General features: G+C 38.7%; 3 protein-coding genes across 12 annotated transcripts in view; all 3 read left to right on the forward strand.

Annotated features, from left to right (window-relative positions):
* Positions 1-6,721, forward strand: part of pparaa (peroxisome proliferator-activated receptor alpha a) — a 58,229-nt gene extending 51,508 nt beyond the window's left edge. For all 10 annotated transcript variants that reach the window (XM_016236223.1, XM_016236224.1, XM_016236225.1 and 7 more), the window contains 4 exons: positions 1,216-1,354; positions 2,563-2,762; positions 4,059-4,527; positions 6,222-6,721. In XM_016236223.1, the coding sequence (XP_016091709.1) occupies positions 1,216-1,354; positions 2,563-2,762; positions 4,059-4,527; positions 6,222-6,466 (1,053 nt within the window). In that variant the 3' untranslated portion in view covers positions 6,467-6,721. The remainder of the gene's footprint in view (positions 1-1,215; positions 1,355-2,562; positions 2,763-4,058; positions 4,528-6,221) is intronic.
* An 802-nt stretch (positions 6,722-7,523) lies between these two features.
* cdpf1 (cysteine rich DPF motif domain containing 1) lies at positions 7,524-16,114 on the forward strand. The gene is made up of 4 exons (XM_016236235.1): positions 7,524-8,597; positions 13,535-13,646; positions 13,925-14,683; positions 16,046-16,114. The coding sequence occupies exons 1-3, from the start codon at positions 8,488-8,490 to the stop codon at positions 14,051-14,053; spliced, it is 351 nt and encodes a 116-aa protein (XP_016091721.1). The 5' UTR covers positions 7,524-8,487; the 3' UTR covers positions 14,054-14,683; positions 16,046-16,114.
* On the forward strand, positions 15,248-17,357 carry cdkn1ba (cyclin dependent kinase inhibitor 1Ba). Its single transcript, XM_016236234.1, has 3 exons — positions 15,248-15,879; positions 16,046-16,154; positions 16,734-17,357. Exons 1-2 carry the CDS (start codon positions 15,432-15,434, stop codon positions 16,147-16,149), a joined length of 552 nt encoding a protein of 183 aa, XP_016091720.1. The 5' UTR covers positions 15,248-15,431; the 3' UTR covers positions 16,150-16,154; positions 16,734-17,357.
* Positions 17,358-23,955: the final 6,598 nt, after the last annotated feature.

The raw sequence follows: 23,955 nt of genomic DNA on the forward strand, positions 1-23,955 counted from the left end.
GCGCACACACACACACACACACACACACAATGCGCAAAACTCCGCATTTGAACAGTCAATAGCAAATACTTAAACTAATAACAAAACAGTAACTGATTCAGAAGCGCAGATTGTCATAGCAAAGTCAGAATTACCTGCTCTCCTAGGTTCACGAAACGGTCGTCCATAAAATGCATTGCTGTTCTGTTGTAAGTAATCTTAAAGATTCCTAAATGCATCTACTTTCGGAAGGCCAAATAAAGTGCTTTTGCTTTCGCCTAGAAACACACAGCGTCTCCCTGACATGGCTGCTTCAACACTAACTGCGGTTACTGAAACCACACCTTCTTTCTTTGCGAGAATATTTGGGCGGCATTATGCAAATATTTCCACATAGTGAGGTAGATATGTGGGGGCGTGTTAGAACGAGCCGTTTTAGGGGGGCGTGGCAGAGTCTTAACTTTGAGAAAGAATATCTCTTTGGTTTCGAGACTTTAGTCTTTGCAACTTCAGGGATCTTATCTATGCACAATCAGCTTGTAACACTCCAAAGAGAAAGGAAAACTTGAAATCGCATCATATGACCCCTTTAAATCGGACAGAAAGTCTTAAATATAAAGTTATGGCATAAAATACAGCACGTACTGCAAACAATTTTCCTCAGTATTTTTGTCTTGTTTTCCAGTACAAAAAATCTAAACATCCTTACATACATATGGAATCTTGTTTTCTGAGAAATAAGTGAGTTTATACTTAAAAGAACAAATATCTGTCAATGGGGTATGAAAAGTAGTTTCCTCTGTGAATTAAGATTTTTGATGAGCTCATTGGCAGATATTTGTTCTTGTTTTAATCATAAACTCACTTTATTTTGATCGATTTCTCATAAAACAAGACTTCTTAATCTATGTCGTTTTGCTTCTCAAGTAAATGTATCTTAATTTAAGAATCTTTGGAGATTTGCACTGGACAACAAGACAAAAATACCGATGAAGAACATCACTTTTTTTGCAGTGTGATCAGAAGTTACAGTAAAAGTTATTTCCAAATTCTAGTGGTCGGAAGCAGAGCTATTCAAGTCTTATGATTTTTTTATATATACATTTTAGTCTTTTATTTAGTCATTTGTTTATTTTTGGGAAAATTAATTAAAAAGTAATGGAGATCTGTTGAAAGTTGTATTTTCAAACGTATTTGCATGTGCATTGCATGTGTCTTTTCATGAATTTTCCACAGGGGTTCTTCAGGAGAACCATTCGACTCAAACTGGAGTACGACAAGTGCGAACGCAACTGCAAGATCCAGAAAAAGAACCGAAACAAATGCCAATACTGCCGTTTCCGCAAGTGCCTTGCAGTGGGCATGTCCCACAACGGTAAGAGCTTCACAAAGAGCATATCTCTATGACTTAGATTACACAGAATCAGTTTATGGCTTTATGATTTAAGTTCTTTAATGGCTTTATCTGTAATCAAGATGGTGTTTCATTTTATGACAATAATAATTGGCAACGCGTAGTTTAGTTGTCTAATGGAAGGCCAGGAAAATTAGATTAGAATCAAAATATAGAACAACAACCTTTACACACTCTTAGCATTGACAACATCCACACCTTCCAAGTCCCACCTATCGCCGATTAGAAGCGGGATGACCAGAGATGAACCAGATGACACGGAAGAAACGCCGTCCCGTTCTCTCACGAGACTTTGACCTGAACCGAGAATACTTTCTTCTGTTAGCCAGGGCTAATGTGCTAATGTCATGTGCCACTGTTAGCGCAATCCCTTCCGAGGCAGATCTGTATCATATCACGCCATACAGCCCCCCCTCCCCCAACGTCTGCCCTTTGTCCCAGTACTGATGAAGTGGCAGCAAGCAGTGTGATGACCTAAAGTTCTACTACTGTTGGTTTGTGTATAAACTGGGGCTGATGATTCAATACGCTAAAGTACCGTGATGAATTATTTAAAAAAATGATGCAATCAAATGAGCACAATCAGTGCCCCTGACCCAAATGTGAGTTTTGGGATTTTCCTATTATCCGAGCAATTCCAGTATGGATCTGCACATAGACCAGCAGTTAAAAAGTGTTTGATTGTTGTATTCATGCATTTTATCTGCGATATTAAGTTTTCCTCATATTGACAAATGCAGTTGCAGCACAGCAGACTGTTGGTCAGTGAAGTGGAAATAAAACTAACATATACAATTAATTAATGTAATTATTTAAGTAACAAATCATTATTTATTTAAAGTAACATTTCACATGGCATTTATGCATTTAGCAGATGCTTTTATTCAAAGCAACTTACAAAAGAGGAACAAAAGCACTTTTTTAATAAAGGCCAACAAGAATTCTAATATACAATGTCAGGTTTATTAGAAAACTAGATTAGGAAGGAAACAAGAAAAGATGAGAAATGCAGAGAAGAAAGGGAAAACAGCCTTCGTATTAACATTTTGCTAAGCTCGTAATGTATATGTGTTTGCTTTGTTTGTATACAGTACATTGTCTGTGGAAGCATGCACGAGCTTGCATCTGGTTTCATTGGTACTGTGTGTGTGTGTGTGTGTGTCTTACAGCTATCCGTTTTGGGCGGATACCCCAATCTGAAAAGCAGAGGCTGAAAGCCGAACAGGATGTCAACGTGAAAGAGGAGCACGAGTCCCAGCAGCCGGACACAAAGAGTCTGGCCAAGCAGATGCATGAAGCCTACCTCAAACACTTCCACATGAACAAAGCCAAAGCACGTGTGTTTCTCACGGGCAAGACCAGTACTCCGGTGAGTGACTGCTGTGTTGGGGAATCACTCACTCACTCATTTATGTTGTATAGCTCACACAACTTTAAAGCTGAGCAAAATGAGGCGACATTTAAACGCTGTCCATTATAGCAGAGGGTTCCCAAATTTTTTGTCAGCCACACCCTAACCCTTTAACCTAAAATGATTGCGTTAAGTTCCCCCTAAAATTTTGATGAAAAGTAATTTTTACAACACATTCGTTAATGTATGGTTTTCTTTCTTCTGCAGACCATAAAAAGATAGTTTGATGAATTTTGCTAACCAAACAGTTTTGGTTCCTGTTTAATTTCAATGTATTTTTTGTCCATTCAGAGGAAGTCAATGGAAAGTGAAACTCTATGAATATCAGCATTCTTCAACATATGTTCTTTTGTGTTCAGCAGAAGAAAGAAATTCAAACTCATTTTTTTTTTTGTAGTTTGTAGTTCAAAGGGATAGTTCACCCAAAAATGACAATTCTGCCATTAATTACTCACCTTCATGTCGTTTCAAACCCTTCGTTTGTCCATTTTTGATGGAATCTGAGAGCTTTCTGACCCTGCATAGACAGCAACACAACTGAAATGTTCCCAAGTCCAGAAACGTAGCAAGGAGATCTGTAAATAATAATCCATGTGACATCAGGGGTTCAACCATAATTATACGAAGCTACGAGAATACTTTTTGTGCGCAAAAGAGAAAAAAATAACGACTTTATTTAACAATTCGTCCCATTTTGGAGAGTATCAGGTGGACGTAAACTGCGTATGCACCTGATACTCTCCAAAATGGCGCTACAGAATTGTTGAATAAAGTGGAGGCTTTTTTTCTTTTGCGCACAAAAAGTATTCTCGTAGCTTCGTAATATTACGGTTGAACCCCTGATTTCACATGGATTATTTGCTTGCTACGTTTCTGGACGTTGATCGTGGTAGTACCCTTGCTGTCTATGGGAGAGTCAGAGAGCTCTCAGATTCCATCAAAAATATCTTAAATTGTGTTCCGAAGATGAACGAAGGTCTTACGGGTTTGAAACGACATGAGGGTGAGTAATTAATGACAGAATTTTCATTTTTAGGTGAACTAACCCTTTAAGTAACTACTTTTTCAAAAGTCTCGACTGTGCTTTTTACTGACTCTAAATGAAGTAGCTTGGCGAGCTGTGTTTTCAAAGTAGATTCCCCAACACTGAGAGGATGTCAATTGCTAATGAAGAAAACAGTGATCACTACTTGCACAAGCTATTCAGCACACTTTGAGTTGCACGGTCTGACCTCTCTCCATCCTTCATCGTAGCCCTTCGTCATCCACGACATGGACACTCTCCAGCACGCCGAGCAGAAACTAATCACCCAGCTGCTGGGCAACATGGCGTCCGGAGACGTCTCCACTCTGCGGGAGAGGGAAGTGGAGGCCCGGCTCTTTCTGTTCTGCCAGTACGCCTCTGTGGCGACGGTCACAGAGCTGACGGAGTTCGCCAAGGCCGTGCCTGGCTTTGCCGCCCTAGACCTCAACGACCAGGTGACTCTGCTGAAGTACGGCGTGTACGAGGCGCTCTTCGCTCTGCTGGCCTCCTGCATGAACAAAGACGGGCTGCTGGTGGCTCACGGCGGAGGCTTCATCACTCGAGAATTTCTAAAGAGTCTGCGTAAGCCCTTCAGCGACATGATGGAGCCGAAATTTCAGTTCGCCATGAGGTTCAATGCCCTAGAGCTCGACGACAGCGACCTGGCACTGTTCGTGGCTGCCATCATCTGCTGCGGAGGTGAGATGCAGATGGAGCATGGGAAGCGAAACAGAGGCTGTGTAAAATGGTCTTTGTGTAAAACATTTGGGAAACATGATATAAATTAAATGTTTCTTAACAGCGACTAGCAGCTTTTGAAAATTGGCTTTACTAAAGAATGAAATACTTGACATGAAATTGAAATGTCACTTGGTGACACGCTACATTCCAACTAGAGCCGGGGCCAGGGGTCACGAAGGTGTGCTAGAAAAGAACAATATTTGACCAAATATTCATGTTTATGGACTGTCAAACTTTAAAGTAAAATTTTTTTTTTTTTTGATGATGATCAAATATACCTTAGACATACAAAAACATCAATGAACAAGCAGACAAACAAACCCAAAGTGATGAAAGGAATACAAATGAATGAAAGCTAATAAAGAAATACATACAATGATACATCTCTTACTGCATAAATTGATCAGACACATAACAGAAAAAGGAAAAGAATCTAAACAGAGAGAGGGAAAAAAAAAACATATAGTCATCCTGAAACAAGCAATCAGAGTTTCTGTAAAAATGAATGCACAGGTTTCCAGAGTCTCCAGAATTAGTCAGATTTATGATTTAGATCTTAAGATTCTCCAAAGAGAAGAAAGCCTGACAACTGAGAAATCCACAGTGGGAACATGGGGAGTAGACCACCTCAGCAAAATACATCTTTTTGCCAGGAAACCGGACGGAGATAACTGGAGTTATCTTATACCCTTTAAAATAGTTATCTTAAGATATTTGTTAAGTATGGAGAAAGTAATAGTGTATGTAATAGGCAGAAAAGAAATAAAATAGAAGTATTTTAAATTGCTTAATGAAATTAAAAGTACAGTGAAAAAAATGATATTTTTCACTCTCACTATTGTTCTGACACACTATAAATGGATATTTATTCCAGTTCATTTATATCCGAGGTTATATTTAGGGGGTTTTGCATCAAAGTTTGGAGACATGGAGATATTTGAATGCAAATTTAAAGGACCATTGGACTAGTACAGGAAAAAAAAGGTAAATAAATGTATTTATTTTTACCTAAACTACTCCTGTGCTTCATGAACATCTTACGCCATATTCATGTCATCTCCTTTGCTGCACTCTAAGTAGGTTAGTTGTGGTACCGGTTGTTTTTATGTCACCTCTGGAGTGCCACAGACAGCAGCTTGTGAAAGGCATGACATAATAATGGTCGGAGTGAGATGGGGATTTTGTTCTCCTGAGAACTAGTGAAAATAACCACAGTTTCCTAGGAGCCCTAGCCCTAGGAGCTGCTGCCGTGTGGCAGAGACCCGAAAGCAGACGCCTCCACTAACCACGGCTTCCTGGAGGGCTGCTCTGTTTGCTTACACACCTTTAGCAAAACGAAAAAAAAAGTACATATGCAGGGATGTCACACTGCCGAAATTACAGCAGTCGAAACTCATAGCAGTGACGTCATGGAGTTTAATACCAATTTTGATACCATGGAAAAAAGTAACATAGCAATTGAACAGGAAAGTCATTTATCTGAAAAGTTCAGGATTAATATAAAAATTAATAATTGATGTGAAAATAAAGGCATGAAGTAATTTCAAGCATTCATTCAAGAAAACAGACTCGGTTGCAAAGTATTGGTGCTTTTGTCATCCTTACGTGTCTCTCTTGTGTTTCTTCCTCTCTCTCTGGATCTCCACCGACAGACCGTCCAGGACTGAGCGACGTGTCGCAGATCGAGCGCATCCAGGAGAGCATCATCCATGTCCTACGGCTCCACCTGTTGTCCAACCACCCCGACAACACCTTACTCTTTCCCAAGCTGCTGCAGAAACTGGCCGACCTGCGGCAGCTGGTGACGGAGCACGCGGAGCTGGTCCAGGACATCAACAAGACGGAAGATGCTTCACTCCACCCGCTTCTGCAGGAGATCTACAGAGACATGTACTGAGCTCAGAGCGTCGCTATTCTCGGGAAGGCAGGACATGACAGGGAAAAGCCAGCGTAATTCTAGGCTGAAAAATATAGCACTAACCTTTAATAGGGCACGGACCTTTATAAGGTCAATGCCTATAGTCCCATAGATCTTTTGTAAATTTGCCAGAGAGTGGATTTCAATTACAGGTGCAGTGAGCGAATGGCACTCAAAATATATAGAAATCCCTAAAAACATTTGTGACCCTGGAGCACAAAACCAGTCTCGAGTCGCTGGGGTGTATTTGTAGCGATAGCCAAAAATACATTGTATGGGTCAAAATGATTGACTTTTCTTTTATGTCCAAATTCATTAGGATATTAAGTAAAGATCACGTTCCACGAAGATATTTTGTAACTGTCCTACCGTAAATATATCAAAACTTAATTATGATTAGTAATATGCATTGCTAAGAACGGATTTTCTCAATATTTAGATGTTGTTGTTTTTTTGAGACATGTACTGAGCTCAGAGCGTCGCCATTCTCGGGAAGGCAGGACATGACAGGGAAAAGCCAGCGTAATTCTAGGCTGAAAAATATAGCACTAACCTTTAATAGGGCACGGACCTTTATAAGGTCAATGCCTATAGTCCCATAGATCTTTTGTAAATTTGCCAGAGAGTGGATTTCAATTACAGGTGCAGTGAGCGAATGGCACTCAAAATATATAGAAATCCCTAAAAACATTTGTGACCCTGGAGCACAAAACCAGTCTCGAGTCGCTGGGGTGTATTTGTAGTGATAGCCAAAAATACATTGTATGGGTCAAAATGATTGACTTTTCTTTTATGTCCAAAATCATTAGGATATTAAGTAAAGATCACATTCCACGAAGATATTTTGTAACTGTCCTACCATAAATATATCAAAACTTAATTATGATTAGTAATATGCATTGCTAAGAACGGATTTTCTCAATATTTAGATGTTGTTGTTTTTTGCACCCTCAGATTCCTGATTTTCAAATAGTTGTATCTCGGCCAAATATTGTCCTGTCCTAACAAAGCTTATTTATTCAGCTTTCAGATGATGTATAAATCTCATTTTGGAAAAATGGACCCTTATGACGGGTTTTGTGGTCCAGGGTCACATATGATCCCTCGGCTCACTGAAGACTGGCAGTAGATCACGAAAGAGCCATATTCGGCTTCATAAGCAGCTGTTTGTAGTGCGAGAGCATAGTTGGCATGTATTGCTGTTGACAAATTTGGCCGCGCCGAGATGATGTGCTACTGCTAAATCTTGAAGGGCGGGGCTTCGGATATACAGGGGGCGTGGTTAACGAAACCTAACTTTCAGAGCGGTCGACGCCGTCTCTGCCAAATAAGCACCAGCATTCAAGATGTAGGATCTGGGAAAATATAGAGTCGACTATCCTGAATATTGGGTGATTTGTCATATGACGTTTTAATGCTAGAATGAAATGTATAGAGAGAGAGCCATATAAATCAGATCGTTTGTTACCTCATTAGAAATGCTTGTACATTGAACATCATTTGTATAAAAATATTATTGTACACTGTATAGCACTCCAACTGTAATTTTACTGTACAAACGTGTTACGTGTTGTGAATTAGTACTGATGGGTACATTATTGTTTTATCGTTGTATACTTTTGCAGGGTAAATCTAAACGTCATGGCATCTAGAGCTAAATCTACTACAATCCACAAAGACACTTGATGAGGAAATGCTCTAGATTTCGCTTGCTGCAGTTTAATGAACCATTTCATGTTCATTTGTTTCTTTTGGGTGCGCAGTTACTGACTGACCTGGTGTTTGTAGTTTGAAATGAAATATAACGTTCATGAAAAAGGTTTGGAAAACCTGGAAAGGAGCGTGTGTTATTTCTGGCGCCGCCCCCCCGTCTCGTCTGATGTACCGGAAGCGGAAGCGCTCGACGCACCGTCGTGACGTCACAACAGCATGGCGCGCGCTCACTCGAAACAAACAGGGCGCAGACGCTGCGCAGCACGAGAATCGCACGTTAGAGGGGCATGGATCTGAGCGGAGGATCCGCGCTCGGCTTGTTCACCTGTGAGCTGTGCGAGATGTCCAGCCCGTACAGCTTCTACGGGCAGAAGCCGCCAAACACGAGAGCGATAGTGTGAGTACACAAGCACGTGTGACGCTGCAACGGAGCGCGCGGGATATTCGGTCTTCATAGGCAAGTAAGAACGTTTGTAATATAGCTTTAGTGATATGCAGTGAATTAGACGTATATAATGGTAGTATAGGCTTGAGCAAACCCGGTCATCTTGATTATTGGCAGGTGTGTGTGTGTGTGTGTGTGTGTGTGTGTGTGTGTGTGTGTGTGTGTGTGTGTGTGTGTGTGTGTGGTTTGCTATGGAAGGCCGTGAAGGCAAATATTTCTTGAGACGTTACGTGTACAGACGATATAACGCGTGGACGCGCAATTGCTAAAAGTAATCGGATTACTTTTCCCCAAGTAACTAGTAAAGTAACTGATTACTTTAAGTTACTTTTCCCCATGTATTCTTATATTAAAAACAATCGAGCCCTGCCTGTATTTAAAAAGTAACGCAAAAGTAATATAACGCATTTCCATAAAAAGTAACTAAGTAACGTGATTCGTTACTTTTTGTAGGGAGTAAGGCAATATTGTAATGCGTTACTTTTAAAAGTAACTTTCCCCAACACTGGTCACCGTGGCATGCAATTAATGAAACGGATATATGAATATTACATTCCTGGCATATTTTTGAATCGGGCCACCAGACTGCAAAATGACACCCAAAAACCGAAAAGGTGTCATTGTTAATGTCGTTGCAAAACTGTATGACTTAGTTCGTTGTTGAACATAAAAGATGTCTTGTGTAATTATCGTTCTTTTTCATATAAGTCAATGGCGATCAAAACCGTCGGTTACATAACCAACATTCTTCTTTCAGAAAATATTGCAACGACATCGCGGTGATTAAATGATAAACGAATAGCCCATGTGAACAATCTTAATATTTGTAGAGTAAAAATGAGTGGGGGAAATGAGTAACACTGTGAAATCGTGTACCATTTGAAAAGGTCGGGATTATTAAAAATAATGCGGTTCATGAAGTACAAAAGTGGTTTAGACGGTTTATCCACATGGATCGGTCGTTCGACTCGACAGCTATATTTGTGTACTCGAGCACTGATGAAGTGACTTCGAATGTCAACGCCACAGCAAAACCATGGACAGTCTCATCACTCACATCGAGCACTATCGGAGGCTGCTGTTATACGTACACACCGCTGTTCAAAAGTCTGGGATCAGTAAGATTTGTAATGTGTTTTAAAGAATTCTCTTCTGTTAATTATGCTGCATTTATTTGGCGGAAAAAAACAGTAATATTGTAAAATATAATTACCATTTAAAATAATGGGTTTCTATTTGAATATTATGTATTTCTGTGATGCAAAGCTGATTTTTCATCATCACTCCAGTCTTCAGTGTCACATGATGATTCAGAAATCATTCTAATGCGCTGATTTATCATCAATGGTGGAAACCGTTGTGCTGCTTAATTTTTGGGGGGAATGTGATGCTTTTTTCAGGATTATTTGATGAAGAACAACAAAGACAAACCTTTTCTTACAATATAAGTCTTTATTATCACTTCTCATCAATTTAACACATCCTTGCTGAATAAAAGCATTCATTTCTTAAAAAAAAAAAAAAAGACTGACCCCAAACTTTTAAACGGTGTAATGTATATTGTTACAAAAGATATATATATATATACACTAAAAGTCTTACTGTTTAAAAACTTGTGACTGGTAATGCTTTTGAAAGAATTCTCTTCTGCTCACCAAGCCTGCATTTATTTGATCCAAAATACAACAAAAATCAGTGATATTGTGAAATAGTTTTACTATTTAAAATAATTCAAAGACTAGTTAGGTACGCAGGAGCTAAATAACTGCTTTGTATTTGAACATTTGTAAAACATGTAAATGTATTCCTGTGGTTTTAAAGCTGATTTTTTTTTTAGCATCATTACTCCAGTCTTCAGTGTGTCACGATCATTCAGAAATAATTCTAATATTCTGATTTGCTGCTCAAAAAAACTTTAATTTAAAACAGCGGAGTACTTTTTTTCAGGATTCTTTGATGAATAGAAAGATCCAAAGATCAGCATTTATCTGAAATAAAAAGCTTTTGTAACATTATACACTAGACCATTCAAAAGCTTGGAGTCTATATATATATATATATATTATAGAGATTAATACTTTTATTTAGCAAGGATGCTTGATCAAATGTGATTCTAAAGACATTTATAATGTTACAAAAGATTTCTATTTCAGTTCTGAACCGTCTATTCATCAAAGAAACCTGAAAAATTGTACTCTGCTGTTTTCAACTTAATAATAATAATAAATGTTTTTTGAGCTGCAAATAAAAATATAAGAATGATTTGTGAAGAATCATGTGACACTGAAGACTGGCGTAATAATGCAAAAAAAAATCTGCTTTGAAATCACAGGAATAAATAATATTTTAAAATATATTAAAAAAGAAAGCAGTTAATTTAAAGGTCCCATATTGTCAAAACAGAAATTTCCTGGCTTTTTTCATGATAACTGAGGTCTAGGTGCTATGTAACTACCATATAAAATGCACACAGCCTGCATAAAGTAGCTGTGATTTTTCACAAACCGTTGTGACTTCCGTAAAAAGTTGACGTCAGAACTACACAGTCACCACCCCGAGCACCGCCCACAGTCCCACTCTCCTTTTGCCAAACCCCCAGACAACATTGCGGAAACATGTGGAAAAGGTTAACTTTAACCACGAAATCCAGCCACAATTAATCACAACAATGTATATACAATTACAAATGATTATATATAAATCGTCAATTTGTTGTTTTACACACATCCATACAGACATTATTTCATACACGACACAGTCGTGAGATGCAAGAAGTCTGTAGATGCGCCCATAACAACAAAAGACAATACTTTATTGAACCTTTTCTGATAAGAAGTGTGCGCTGCAAACGCAAGCATTTTTGACGATCGTCTCTGTCCAGTCTGCTCGTTTTATCGCGTTTAACTACAGCTGTCGTCGGTTTTTTTTGTCTGGCAGTGGCAGCAGATATGCGATCAAATGTCTAATTTGAGGCTGTATTACGTCGATTCTGGCACCCAACATCACAACAAGATATTTTAAGCTCCTTATGTAGTTTGAATGGGCCGCCTCCAGTTTCCCCTTTGTTTTGCTGCCTCCAGCTAGCGCTGTGACGCCGGCTGACCCTAGTTACCTGTGGTTGGCCTGGCCGTGCATCACTCTGAACACAACAGGCCAATCAGAAGAGAGGCTCATGAATATGAATTAGATGGGCCAAAATCTATACACCATACTGACAAAGCAAAAACAGAATTGTCACAACTTCGTACATTTATTAAAAATAAAACTGAAATAAGTACATTGCATAAGTAACAAAATATTTTGCTGAAGCACCTTTACAGCCTCAAGTCTTAGCTTTGCTCATCAGCATTTGGCAATTATCTGCCATTCTTCACCTCTCAAGTATATTGAGATGGTTTTTGGTAGTTATACCGCAAATATATATTCTTGAGGACATCAAAACCTAAGATAAGTCCAGAAAGGTGTAAAATATGGGACCTTTAAATAGTAAAAATATTTCATAATACTGGAGCGATGTTTGTCCTTCTGTAGATTTCTCCTATCTCCTCATATGATCATGGAGCTCAACTAGAGTGACCATCAGGTTCTTGGTCACCATGCTAATCAAAGCCCTTCTCCATCAATTGCTGAGTTTGGCCAGGAGGCCAGCTCTAGGAAGAGTCCTGGTTGTTTCAAACTTTTACCATTAAGGGTAACGGAGACTACATTGTTCTGCGACCCTTCAATGAAGCAGATTTTTTCTTCTCTTCCACAGATGTGTGGCTTGACGCAAACCTGTTTCTGAGCTCTACGGGCAGTTCTTTTGACCTTGGGGCTTGGTTTTTGCTCTGATATGCATTATCAGCTGTTAGACCTTTTATGAAGACATGTGTGCCTTTCCAGATCATACCCATTCAATTGAATTTGCTGCTGGTTAACTTCACTCGAAGTGTAGTGACATCTACAAGCAAAATGAATGCTCCTGAGCTAAAATGTAACTGTCCCAGATAAGGGTATGAATACTTGCGCAATGGAATCATTTAAGTGTTTTACCGTATTTATAATAAAATTGCCAAGATGTAAACTAGTTTTTTGCTCTACCATTATGGTGTATGGAGTTTAGATTGATGTGGGGAAAAAAAATAATTTAAAGCAGTTTAGCATAAGGCAGCAATATAACAAAACGTGAGAAAAAATTAATACTTTCGCAAGGTACTCTGTGTGTGTGTGTGTGTGTGTGTAGTTTGAGTTATGATTATTAGCATAATTAAGACATCCACTAAAATGTTATTCAGTGTAACAATAGCTCATATACTAACAAATGTTGTTAGGCTTATTTGGGATGAGAATCATTAGATTAATTCATGAAAAGACTGTATTTAAAGATCACCATGCAGCCCCTCAAAAATGGATTAATGGTAATTTAAAATATTGGCCAATCTTTGCCATTGTCCTTCAAATCACTAGGTTTGACCCATTTGTCAGTAATAGGTTTTTAGCTTTTCAGTGATTAAGAAATGTTGTATGATCACTGTCTTTTATACATTTAAAAATAATTGTAGTTTTATTGTTACATAAATATGTCTGTTACACAATGACAATGGAAGATGATTTCACCCGTATTTGGACACTGTGCGTTCACAAAAGTTATTAGAACCATTAAAGCAGACACTTGCAGGGTTTCCATGGCCTGAACTGTAAAATGTGTTTTCTGAAATCAGCGCGTATCGCACCAGATATGGAAAGGACTTGTAAGCTCCTGACGTCGGAGCTAAAAGCTCATTGAAATGTTTGTAGTAGCCCGTTTAACACACCGTCCCTTGATTTCAATGTCTGATCAGTTACACGTGGCTGAATAATTTCATGAAGGACGCCATTGATTGAGATGTGCTTTGTCGTTTGTCCTGCAGGCTCTTGGAGGAATGTTACGGCATGAAGGACCCCTTCAGCCCAGAGAGAGAAAAGTTTCTTGTTTTAGGATCCAAGTGCTGTCTGTGCAGCAAGACGGTGTGTGTGGGAATGGTACGTGTAGCTTTGATGAGAAACCAAAAACATGGCTCTCCAATAGTCTATTAGTTTTCCTCCTTTTGGAATGATTCAACGAAAGTAATAATGTATAGAAAATAGCCTCCATCTCTTCCATTATGTTCAAAATTTTAAAGATATAGATCAAACAATATTTTGAGGCTTGCATGCAGTGAAGCGAAGCGCAACGATGGCAGGATCAGGATCGTTGATATATATGTTTTGGAATCGGTGTCAACGGATCAATAAGCTTGTGTTTGTTTGTTTTCTGACAGGACTGCAGTCTGTTCTACACCAAGCGCTTTTGTTTGCCCTGTGTGCGGGCTCACCTTCATCAGTTTCCAGAACAGGTTCAGAACGAGGTGCTGAGGAAAAAGAGCGTCCAGAAGATGTCCTCTTCATGATGCTAGAATGATTTAGTCAGGACACTAGTGAGCCATCTGGCCAGACACACAATATGAACAGTTTGTGGTTTTTTGTTATTAGATTTGTACTTGTCTTGCGCAACTGGAGGCAGCAAAGCATGTTTTGATTAAAATCATTTCTGTGCTGTCATTGATTTTTCCTGAGTTTTATGATGGCGATAAATGCCTTGTGTTGCATGTAGAAGCTATAAAAGAAGTGATTGATGTGTATGCTTGTCATTGGTTGTGATTACTTGATGACTGAAAAGAAAAAGTGATGATGTAGGTGAGTCTCAAACGGTTGTTGGACTGCAAACCTGTATGTGAGCATGAGCATGCAAACACTACCACACTTCCGGACCTGCCTTCTTCCAGATCGTTCTGGCCTTAAGTTGAGCCTGAGTAAACCTGACTTGGTTGCAAAAATCACAGGTAAGTAGTGAAGTACAAGTTCCAGCACATGCACAGTTGGAGATCTGTGGCTCAGTGATCTGAGCATTGGCAGACAATGCCAGAGGTCCCTGGTTCAAATCCAAACAGCTTTCCACAATTAATCAATTGCAGTGGGTGGAGTTGACCAGACCGAGGAGTGAGTGGTGAGCTCAGCTGAGTGGATTGGCAAATAAAGTGGTGAGATGACCGTGAAGAGCAGCATGACGACGACACCTGAAGAAGGGGGACCATGACTGTGCCAACAGTTTACTCTTCGTCCACTAGATGGTGACACTAACCATGTTAAAGCAACTTCGCTCCCTATATTTTAAAAAAATATTTATTTTTTTTAAAGTGTAGAAAAGGTTACACATCTACTCCATGTCATATTAATGGGCCTCTTGCGAAACATTATCAAATGTATGACACTTTGCCCGGGCTTTCCTCTCCTCCCCCCGCAGACACTCTACCTCATGGACAATTAAACTGCAATAACCTTATTTCTTACCTCCAGCCTAGTTCACATGGGGCATCCACTTACTTTTCATTATCGCGTTTTGACTTTTTCCTGATCTACAAATCACGCTTTTACAATTAAGCCACCTGCTTCAAGAACTAGATATTTCTGTCTCACTTTAGATCACCTAGTGGGTTCGCGCGTCTCCACTATTTCTATCGTGTTTCACTGATGGGCGGGCTCCGCCGGCGAAGCGTCTTCTGTTTAAATAGCCTTCGCTGTCACTCTTTCTCTCTCCCCCCCCCCCCCCCCCCCCTGCCAGTATACTTGCGATCGCCATATTGACTGCTCGTCTGTTTTTCTTCGGAATTACTACCACACGGAGTCGCGCGCGATTGTTATGCGTGCGCTCTGCGGCTTTCTCGGGAAGAAGGATCGCTCTTAGTTAGACCTCGATTGCGATTCTCTGGACGAACTTTCCCGTGCAGAATGTCAAAAGTGCGCGTCTCCAATGGAAGTCCGACGCTGGAGAGGGTGGACGCGAGGCAGGCGGATCACGCCAAACCGCCGGTCTGCAGAAATCTCTTCGGCTCCGTGGATCGCGAAGAGCTCGCGAGGGACGTCAAGGAGCAAATGCTGGCGATGGAGAACGCGTCCAAGGAAAAATGGAATTACGACTTCGACAAAAACGAGCCGCTCGCGCCTGGCGACTACGAGTGGCAGGAGGTGGACGCGAAAGAGGTGCCGGAGTTTTACACCAGACCGCCTCACGCAAAACGGGATACCTCGGCCGGGACTGTGGATCATAACGGGACCCGCGACTGTTTGTTGACAACGAGCGTACAGGGGGACTCTGACAACGCGGAGCACGGGAGGCGCTCGGATTGCCGAACGACGCTTACCCCGCCGACAAAAAGACCGTCGACAGAGGATCAGGGTAAATGTTTTGGGAGTCTCGGTGCTCTTGCGTTATTTGCGCGCAGACCTCGGGGGACAAACAGTTTGCCCTGCCGATCGTGTGTAATGCTGAAACTGCTTGCTTTCGCGGTCTATAGCTCGCAAATAAAGTCGCTTTTCTAACACAATCTTCATTCTTTCGATAGATCTTCCTTGCCAAAGCAAAAGAGCCAACGTCCAAGCGACCGAGGCGAACTGCTGTCCAGAGACGAGTTCGCACGCGCCCAGCAAGTCGGATCCCAAAACGTAAACAAGGTGAGTTTCGCGCGCGCTGTCTGGTGCAGGACTTATTTGATGCATTGATGTAAACGCCTGTAACTTATTGCTACAAAGATCGCGTTCAACATAGCTGATGTTTTGTTTGGTTTTATATATAATTGTTCTCTCGGTTTTAAACGCGAAGAGTGTTCGTTCCTCCACGCGTTGGCAGTGTATTAAGCGTTTGGTTTGGACTTTTAAAACGCACGCGCGTTTAAGCCGTTCTGTCACCGCGCAAGTGACAGTCGAGTCAAACGGGACTCAAATGCATAACATTGTAGTAACACGTCAGCGGGTCTCTTGTAGGGTGTGCGCGTGGGGGGAGGAGGAGGGGGTCTGGGTTCACAATGCAGGCATATAGTTGCGCGCAAAATTCCTCGCTTTTCATTCGCGCTGTCCTGCGCTATCGCTCCTGTTTTAAACGCGTCGTGGAGATGGCCGTTTGTTTACGCGCAAATATTGTTGTCGTATTTTTCTGTCCTTTATTTCATGCATTGTGTCGTTGTGACGTTTTTGCACGCGCGTTCGACATGCTATTTCCTTTGCTAATCAACTTTTTCCCCTTGTTCCCTGCAGAGACGGATGAAGAAGACTCATTTCTCCATCAAATACTTCCAAGAGCTTTATGAAGTAAACGGGGACAGCGGTTGAAAAAAACAAATCGAGCCTTGGAGAGGCTGTATAAGCACTGAATTTTTACACTAAACTTTTGGCACTCGACAGAATATATTTGCCTCAAAAGCAGACAATGTAGCAGTGTGCAATTGGAGTTTCGTTTGTTCTTTTACTACCTATGTATATACTTTCATTTTATATGTAGCACATTTAAATGTAATATTAAGATTAAAAAAACACAATCATTTATAATTGGAGTGCGTTTGACTTGAAGAATTGCTGTGCAGTTTTCAAAACGTCTCCCCAAAATGTACCCTTTGCAAGTAAATATATCCATGTCAAATACAGACACGTACACACCATTTCCCTTTAATTAGGTTCAACAATCCCATTGTCTCGGTTTTGGCTGGCTCAGGATGTTGACAGTCAGAAATACACCTTCATGTGATTTTAAAGATATATAATAGTGCTCAACAGCAGCAGCACAACCGTCAGCATTTTTTGAAGTTGCACAAATGTCACTGTTTGAAAAGCATTACAGACTTGTTCACCTTCTGTGATCTGGCTACATTAAAATGATTCCATATTTGTCTCGGTTTTGGCTGGCTCAGGATGTTGACAGTCAGAAATACACCTTCATGTGTATCAGTGTTGTGCTCAACAGCAGCAGCACAACCGTCAGCATTTTTTGAAGTTGCACAAATGTCACTGTTTGAAAAGCATTACAGACTTGTTCACCTTCTGTGATCTGGCTACATTAAAATGATTCCATAGTTGCATTGATACCGTTCATGTTTATTGGTACTCGTATATGATTTTGCCAGCCAAAGTTACAGCACGTTGGGCATGTGGTGTTCTTCTCTGAAGGGACTGTGACTCCTAGTGTGGTATTAAGGGTTTCATGCTTTTTTTACAGTATTACTATATCCCCGGGTTATTCCACTAATTTAATTGTCTCTTATTTTGCCATAATTCTCACGAACTACAAATTCTAAATTTGAGTACACATTCAAAAATGGATTTTCTTATTTTCTTTTTTTTTTATGTTTTTCTATTCATTGCATTGCTGTGTAGCATAATGTTTATATAAATATATATTTCTTCTTTTTTTTTTTTCCTTTTAACACTGGGCCATATATTTTGCCATAATTCTCACGAACTACAAATTCTAAATTTGAGTACACATTCAAAAATGGATTTTCTTATCTTCTTTTTTTTTATGTTTTTCTATTCATTGCATTGCTGTGTAGCATAATGTTTATATAAATATATATTTCTTCTTTTTTTTTTTTCTTTTAACACTGGGCCATACAATTAAGAACGTTAGTCCATGAAGCCACTTCTTTGCCACAATATATTTGGCTTTCGTGTTGAACATGACATGGCACTATGACAAAAATATGTATCAACCCGCTACTTTTTTTTAATTAAGACGTTACACTGCATGTGTGTGAAACATTGAAGTGTACCTGTGCGTACCGCTTTGTAAAGAAGACACAAATTACAACAAAACAAAAAAAACACTGAGGACATTTTATTAATTTATTTATGTCAAGCTTTTTGTTGTTCATGACTATCCAAAGTGGCATTTGTGCATTTTCTGTATGTACTTCTTTTTATCGTTTTTTTTCCCTCCACAAATTTGTGCAAGGTTGCAAACTGAGCCTATTCAAAATTTTAAGTGGATTGTGTACTGCTTTATAAATGAGATGATTAAACCATAATGACATGAACACTTCACCTGACTCCTTTTCATTATATTGTGCAGAAAAACATCTGAATGAAAACACACTCTTAGGGGAAACTTCAATACACTTCTCACATCCTGCATTAGCAAAAGCCCCAAACTGACCATAAGCTGTTCTAAAAACCTAAATGCATTTCAAACAATTCCAGAAGTGATCAATACATCACTCTCAGGTGCTAAATTGGTATGTGGCAGCATGAAACCTATGGAATTTAGTCCCCCCCCCACACACACTTTTTTTAATTTAGCGATATTGAACAACATAGGACAAACACGCTTTAAAAATGATTTGTCCTATGTAGTGTACCCTAACCCTAACCTAACATAGACTGTGCAAGAGATGCACACTACCAATCAGTTTTTACACACTTCACCCATGATTAAACTGTTGCTACACTTCAGATCCCTTTTAGATTATCTTCAAATCATGTTACATGTAATATTTCATATGACACGTAAATAGCAAAGAAGCTCTGTGTTGATTTTTAATCGGACATGTTTCAAAATCATATAGAAATAAAACAAACAAAATAACCTTGGCACTGCAAAATACTACAACTGAACTGACCCCAGTATGTTTGGATTCAATATATTAATAAACACGACGGGCCGAACTATATTACTCAAAATACACAGTGTCAAATCGAAACGCTGTTTTCTTTTAAATTGTTTGGTCGCGCGTTAACTTGCAAAAGACACACACCCTCAAATATTTATCCCGATTGAAGATAACGTACGTGGTCACGTTGACCTTATTCTCCTCGTACGTTATCCTTGTAACATCCAGGACATTTTAAGCGAATTTTTCAAGCGTTTTTACAGCTTGCGCACCGTTTGGTTATTTAACTCAACGTGCAACAAGTCTGTGCGTAAAAGCTGCTGCGTTTCTAACACACAACTTACGGAGCTCCCTGCTTCAATAAAGAAAAAAACATGGACACGTCCCGAGCAGAGGGGTGGGGTGGGGGTGGGGGGGTGGAGCCAAGATACTGACATACGGTTTGTCCAATCAGACAACTATTAAGAAAAACACACCACTTACTGTAGCCACTGAGATTGGCTTTGCGCGCGCTAAGGCTGGAGTAAGAGTGTGTTTGTACAGAGTGTTCTGCTCGTACAGCACAACCCAGAATAAGAGCCATTGGTCAGACTGATATTTCTGCTGATGTTTGCGAAAGGGAAGGGAGAGGTGAGTTTGGCCCGAGGGTTAAATCGCAAGGATCTTTCTAAAGCCCCGTCCTCCCACTGCTCAGAAATCACGGCTGCATAGTTGACGACAAAACGCACATGTATGAATTACACACCGGTCGCAAATTACACGAGCGAATGAGAAATTATTTTTGAACCCCGTTTATACTTTATCGCATATTTAACATGACGGTGACGTGAATGAAAATGTTACGGTGCGATATATATACACACACACACACACACACATACATACATATATATATATATATATATACACACATATATATATATATATATATACATATATATATATATATAAATATATATATATTATAGGGGAGGCTAGTTGTAGATTGAACCGTGAATAAGTTACATACATACATACATATATATATATATATATATATATATATATATAAATTTAAAGTTAAAAAGGTCATTAATGACAGCAGAAATGTAAGGGGCAGCACAGAAAAACATTCTAAACATCGTTTTGTCTGACAAATTAGGCCTATAATCCAATTAAATAATACAAATAACAAAATAAAATGTATAACATCACAATTAAAAAAAGGTCCTGACATCCTTGTCCTGAGAAATCTGTTTATTGACTCTCATCTGGATACTACTGTCATTTTATTGTTCACTTGTAACAGCTTTAGCCATTTTAGACACTTCTGCCATCTTAGAAAAAACAAATATTCTAATGTCAAAATAATCCGTTTTGAATTAGGTGCACATTTCATTGGACTTCAGACTAAAAAACCTAATATAGTCTGTGCAAGAGATGTACACTACCAATCACACTTTTTACACACTTCACTCAATTTGTTACACATCATCTAATAAGCCTTTAAATGTTCAAAACTACTTTTATAAAAAACTCCTACAAATATTAATTTATTTCATATTAATTTGTATTCAGTTGATTACTATTTTTAGTATGTCTTTGATCAGATAGAAAAGGAAAAGCATGTCCGGCATACATAACAACTCCTTCAATAAAGCATCCCGGGATGTGAGAGAAAGAACAGAGTGTGTCGAGCGTTTTTGCTCACTACATTTTTTCCCTAACTTCTAATTCTATTATCTTACACTTTTCATGATTTCTTTTTATAATAAAAGTGAAAATAATAATAATGATCATAATAATAATAAAGTCTCAAAAATTAAAATAATAAACCTTAAGATTTCTAATAAAATGCTTTGCACGGTGGAAATCATTAATACATTTCATGCATTGCCTCTTACACTAAAGAAAACAATTCATATTATATGCGATTCTTTTCACCCAAACATCTTTCCACTACAAATATAACAGGCTTGTGGTCAAATTATTGAGAAAACCATTGTTACTGGCACAACACCCTTCATCAGATGAGACAATATGCTTAAAACCTCTTTCTGAGAAGATCTAAGTGGTTTGTACTCCTCCGGTCAATAAGTGATTAGGCAATGCGCAGCTTGAACTGGCAGCCTGCCATGACATAAGCCTTGATAAACACTAATAGCAGGCTGATGAAATCAGTAATTATGATACAAAAACAGCAGAGGGCTTCACATTTGTGCAGCTGTAAAGCACCAGTGACAACGCCCTTGCTTGGCCTATGCAGTAACTAAAGATGCAAGTTTGGTTAATATTAAAATAATTGTTGAAAAACCAACGGATTAATTTCATCTACTTGCATTTCCACAAGAAAAGGGGAATTTTTCTTTACCTCATTCACATTTCAGATGTCAGCCATGGCAACACTTGTGTAATACAGCTTGACCAAAAAAAAAAAAAAAACATTATTATTAGAAGGCATTAACAATATATAACTTCATTTATTATTATTATTATTATATAAAATGACCCCTAACCTCCTGAGACCCTCTGACCTCATATAAGGACATTATATTTTGGTGTATTTCTCTGAGACTGTACATGCCACAGTTTTCAGTCTGGATGTCCTGTACAGAGCACCTTCAGGGCTTTTCAGAGATACTAAATGTTTGGATGTTTCACTATAACCACTCCCTCTCCTTGGTCTTCAAATATGTCTGATATTAATTTAGTGACACTCTTATGGAAATATGATACTATTTTCTAATTATCATTTAAATCGGTCTAATTGTTAAACTGTGTGTCATAAATCAACATCTCAGGAAAATGTTATGGGGTTCAAATCAAAATATGACTTTGTTACGAAACAGGATGTTGATTTCATACATGTCCTCATATGAGGACACTGGGACTAAAAGCATGTTTATTAGCATTTTGGGAGACATTATGAAATTATTAACAAAATGAATTATGTTTCAATATTCTATGAAATATTATATATTATTATGAAAATCTTGTCAAATATTACTCCCATTATTACACACAAATCATTCTGTTATAACATAGTTGAGAATCATCTTTATGCAAAGTTTGGTAAAAAAAAAAAAGTAAAAATGTCTTGGTGATTTTACAAATCTATTGTTTTTGCCTGCGAATGTTCATTCATGTCTTTTTTTTCCCCTTGAGTGCCAATGTCCTCTACCGAGGACATACCATAACTTACGGATTAAATATCATTTTTAACTTTTTTTTATAAATAATTTAAAGACATGAAAAAAATTTTTTTTTCCTACAAATCTTTTCTCGGGTCTTAAGAGGCTAAAAGTATTTGGACCCTGAGTGATGAAGCAATACACAGTCACACTTAAAAATGTACTGCATTACATAATAAATAAAGAAATAAAGAAATTGGGCTAGCGCCTCAGAATTAACTTCACATTTCTGATTTTTCTTTACTTCCTTCACATTTCTCAGCCATGGCAACACTTAATAGCTTGACTGCATAAATTCAATATCCCAAATATAAAAATTATATTTATATATATTATGAATGAAGCATTTATATAAATAAAATGTATAAATATAATTAGTTGTGTATTGCTGTACACCAAAGCGCTTTACAATCATATCATGAGATCTATCCTCAACTACCATATATATATATATAGTGAAAAGGATAAGAAAACATTTACTCTCTGCTTATTCACACAGGTCAGATACACTCTGACCTTCAGGCACTTGTCCCTCTCTAAGCAATAGCGGTTTCTTACCTCAAAAAGTGATTGTTAATTCCTACAAAAGAGAGGCAGCTTGACCCTTGAAAGGTCTTTGACCTCTGAGATTTCCTCCAGCCGCACTGCTGGAACCATATCTAAAATGGTGCAATATAACCCTAACTGGAAGGTAAAGTCAAACTGTGTGAAACCATAGACACACAAGTTTAAATTAGGATGCTTGACTTGATGGGCCCGTTATCTGCATCGTTGTCAGCTGTCCTCTGCTATCTGATCAGAGGTTGTTTGTTATTCGTACTTATGAGTACGTAAACACCTCGTGCATTAGATTGAGTTTCAGGATTGGCATTAATTCAGGATGTACTTATGTTATCTTATATTGGGAGAACACCACAGTGCAGCTCTAATTGGCTGCACTGTGGTGAAAATGATCCTGACCCTAGACAGCACTGTGACATTTAGTTGTGAAAATTGGAAATAGGTGCCTGAGATTACTTGAGGGCTACACACTCACATCCAAACTAGTTTTTAACGAGGCAAGGTAGACACACGCCACTGTTGTGGGTGGTTGCTAAGATATTTAGAGTTTCAGTGTGTTGCTATGTGGTTTCTAAGGTGTTCTGGTGGTTGCTAGGGTGTTACTTACTGGCCTAACTCCATAAAGCTTGCTCCTCAAGTCCCTGATATTCTGGTTTCTTGATATGGCTCAGGACCTTCCTACAGTGTAAATTAATTGTTTTTTGTCTGTCCTATTTGTCCTCCAGATGAAAATAAAGTGTCAATTAGAATCAGCAGGATTTGAGGTACATTTAACAGGTTTTTAATGCAGTTATTTTTTTCTAAAGTAAAGACATTAAATAACAATTAAATAATATAAAAAAAAATGAATATATATATATATATATATATAAAAATATATATACACACACACTAAAGGGACATGGTGGTGGAAAAAATTCGGGGTGGGAGGAAAAAATATTTTTCACATGTTTTGCGTTCTCTCGCAAAACTTTTGCGTTCCCTCGAGAAACTAATAACCTTATATTAATAACCTTATTAATAGCATTACTATCAGTAAAGCAGATAGCCATAATGCAACGTTTATCCCCCATAGAAAACCGTTAGGCTGTAGAAAACGCTTAAAGGAGGCTAATGGACGAAGATGGTATAGGCTAAAATCAAAAT

Source organism: Sinocyclocheilus grahami, unplaced genomic scaffold (genome assembly GCF_001515645.1).
Source record: "Sinocyclocheilus grahami isolate Dianchi unplaced genomic scaffold, SAMN03320097.WGS_v1.1 scaffold484.1, whole genome shotgun sequence".
Classification (NCBI taxonomy): Eukaryota; Metazoa; Chordata; class Actinopteri; order Cypriniformes; family Cyprinidae; genus Sinocyclocheilus; species Sinocyclocheilus grahami.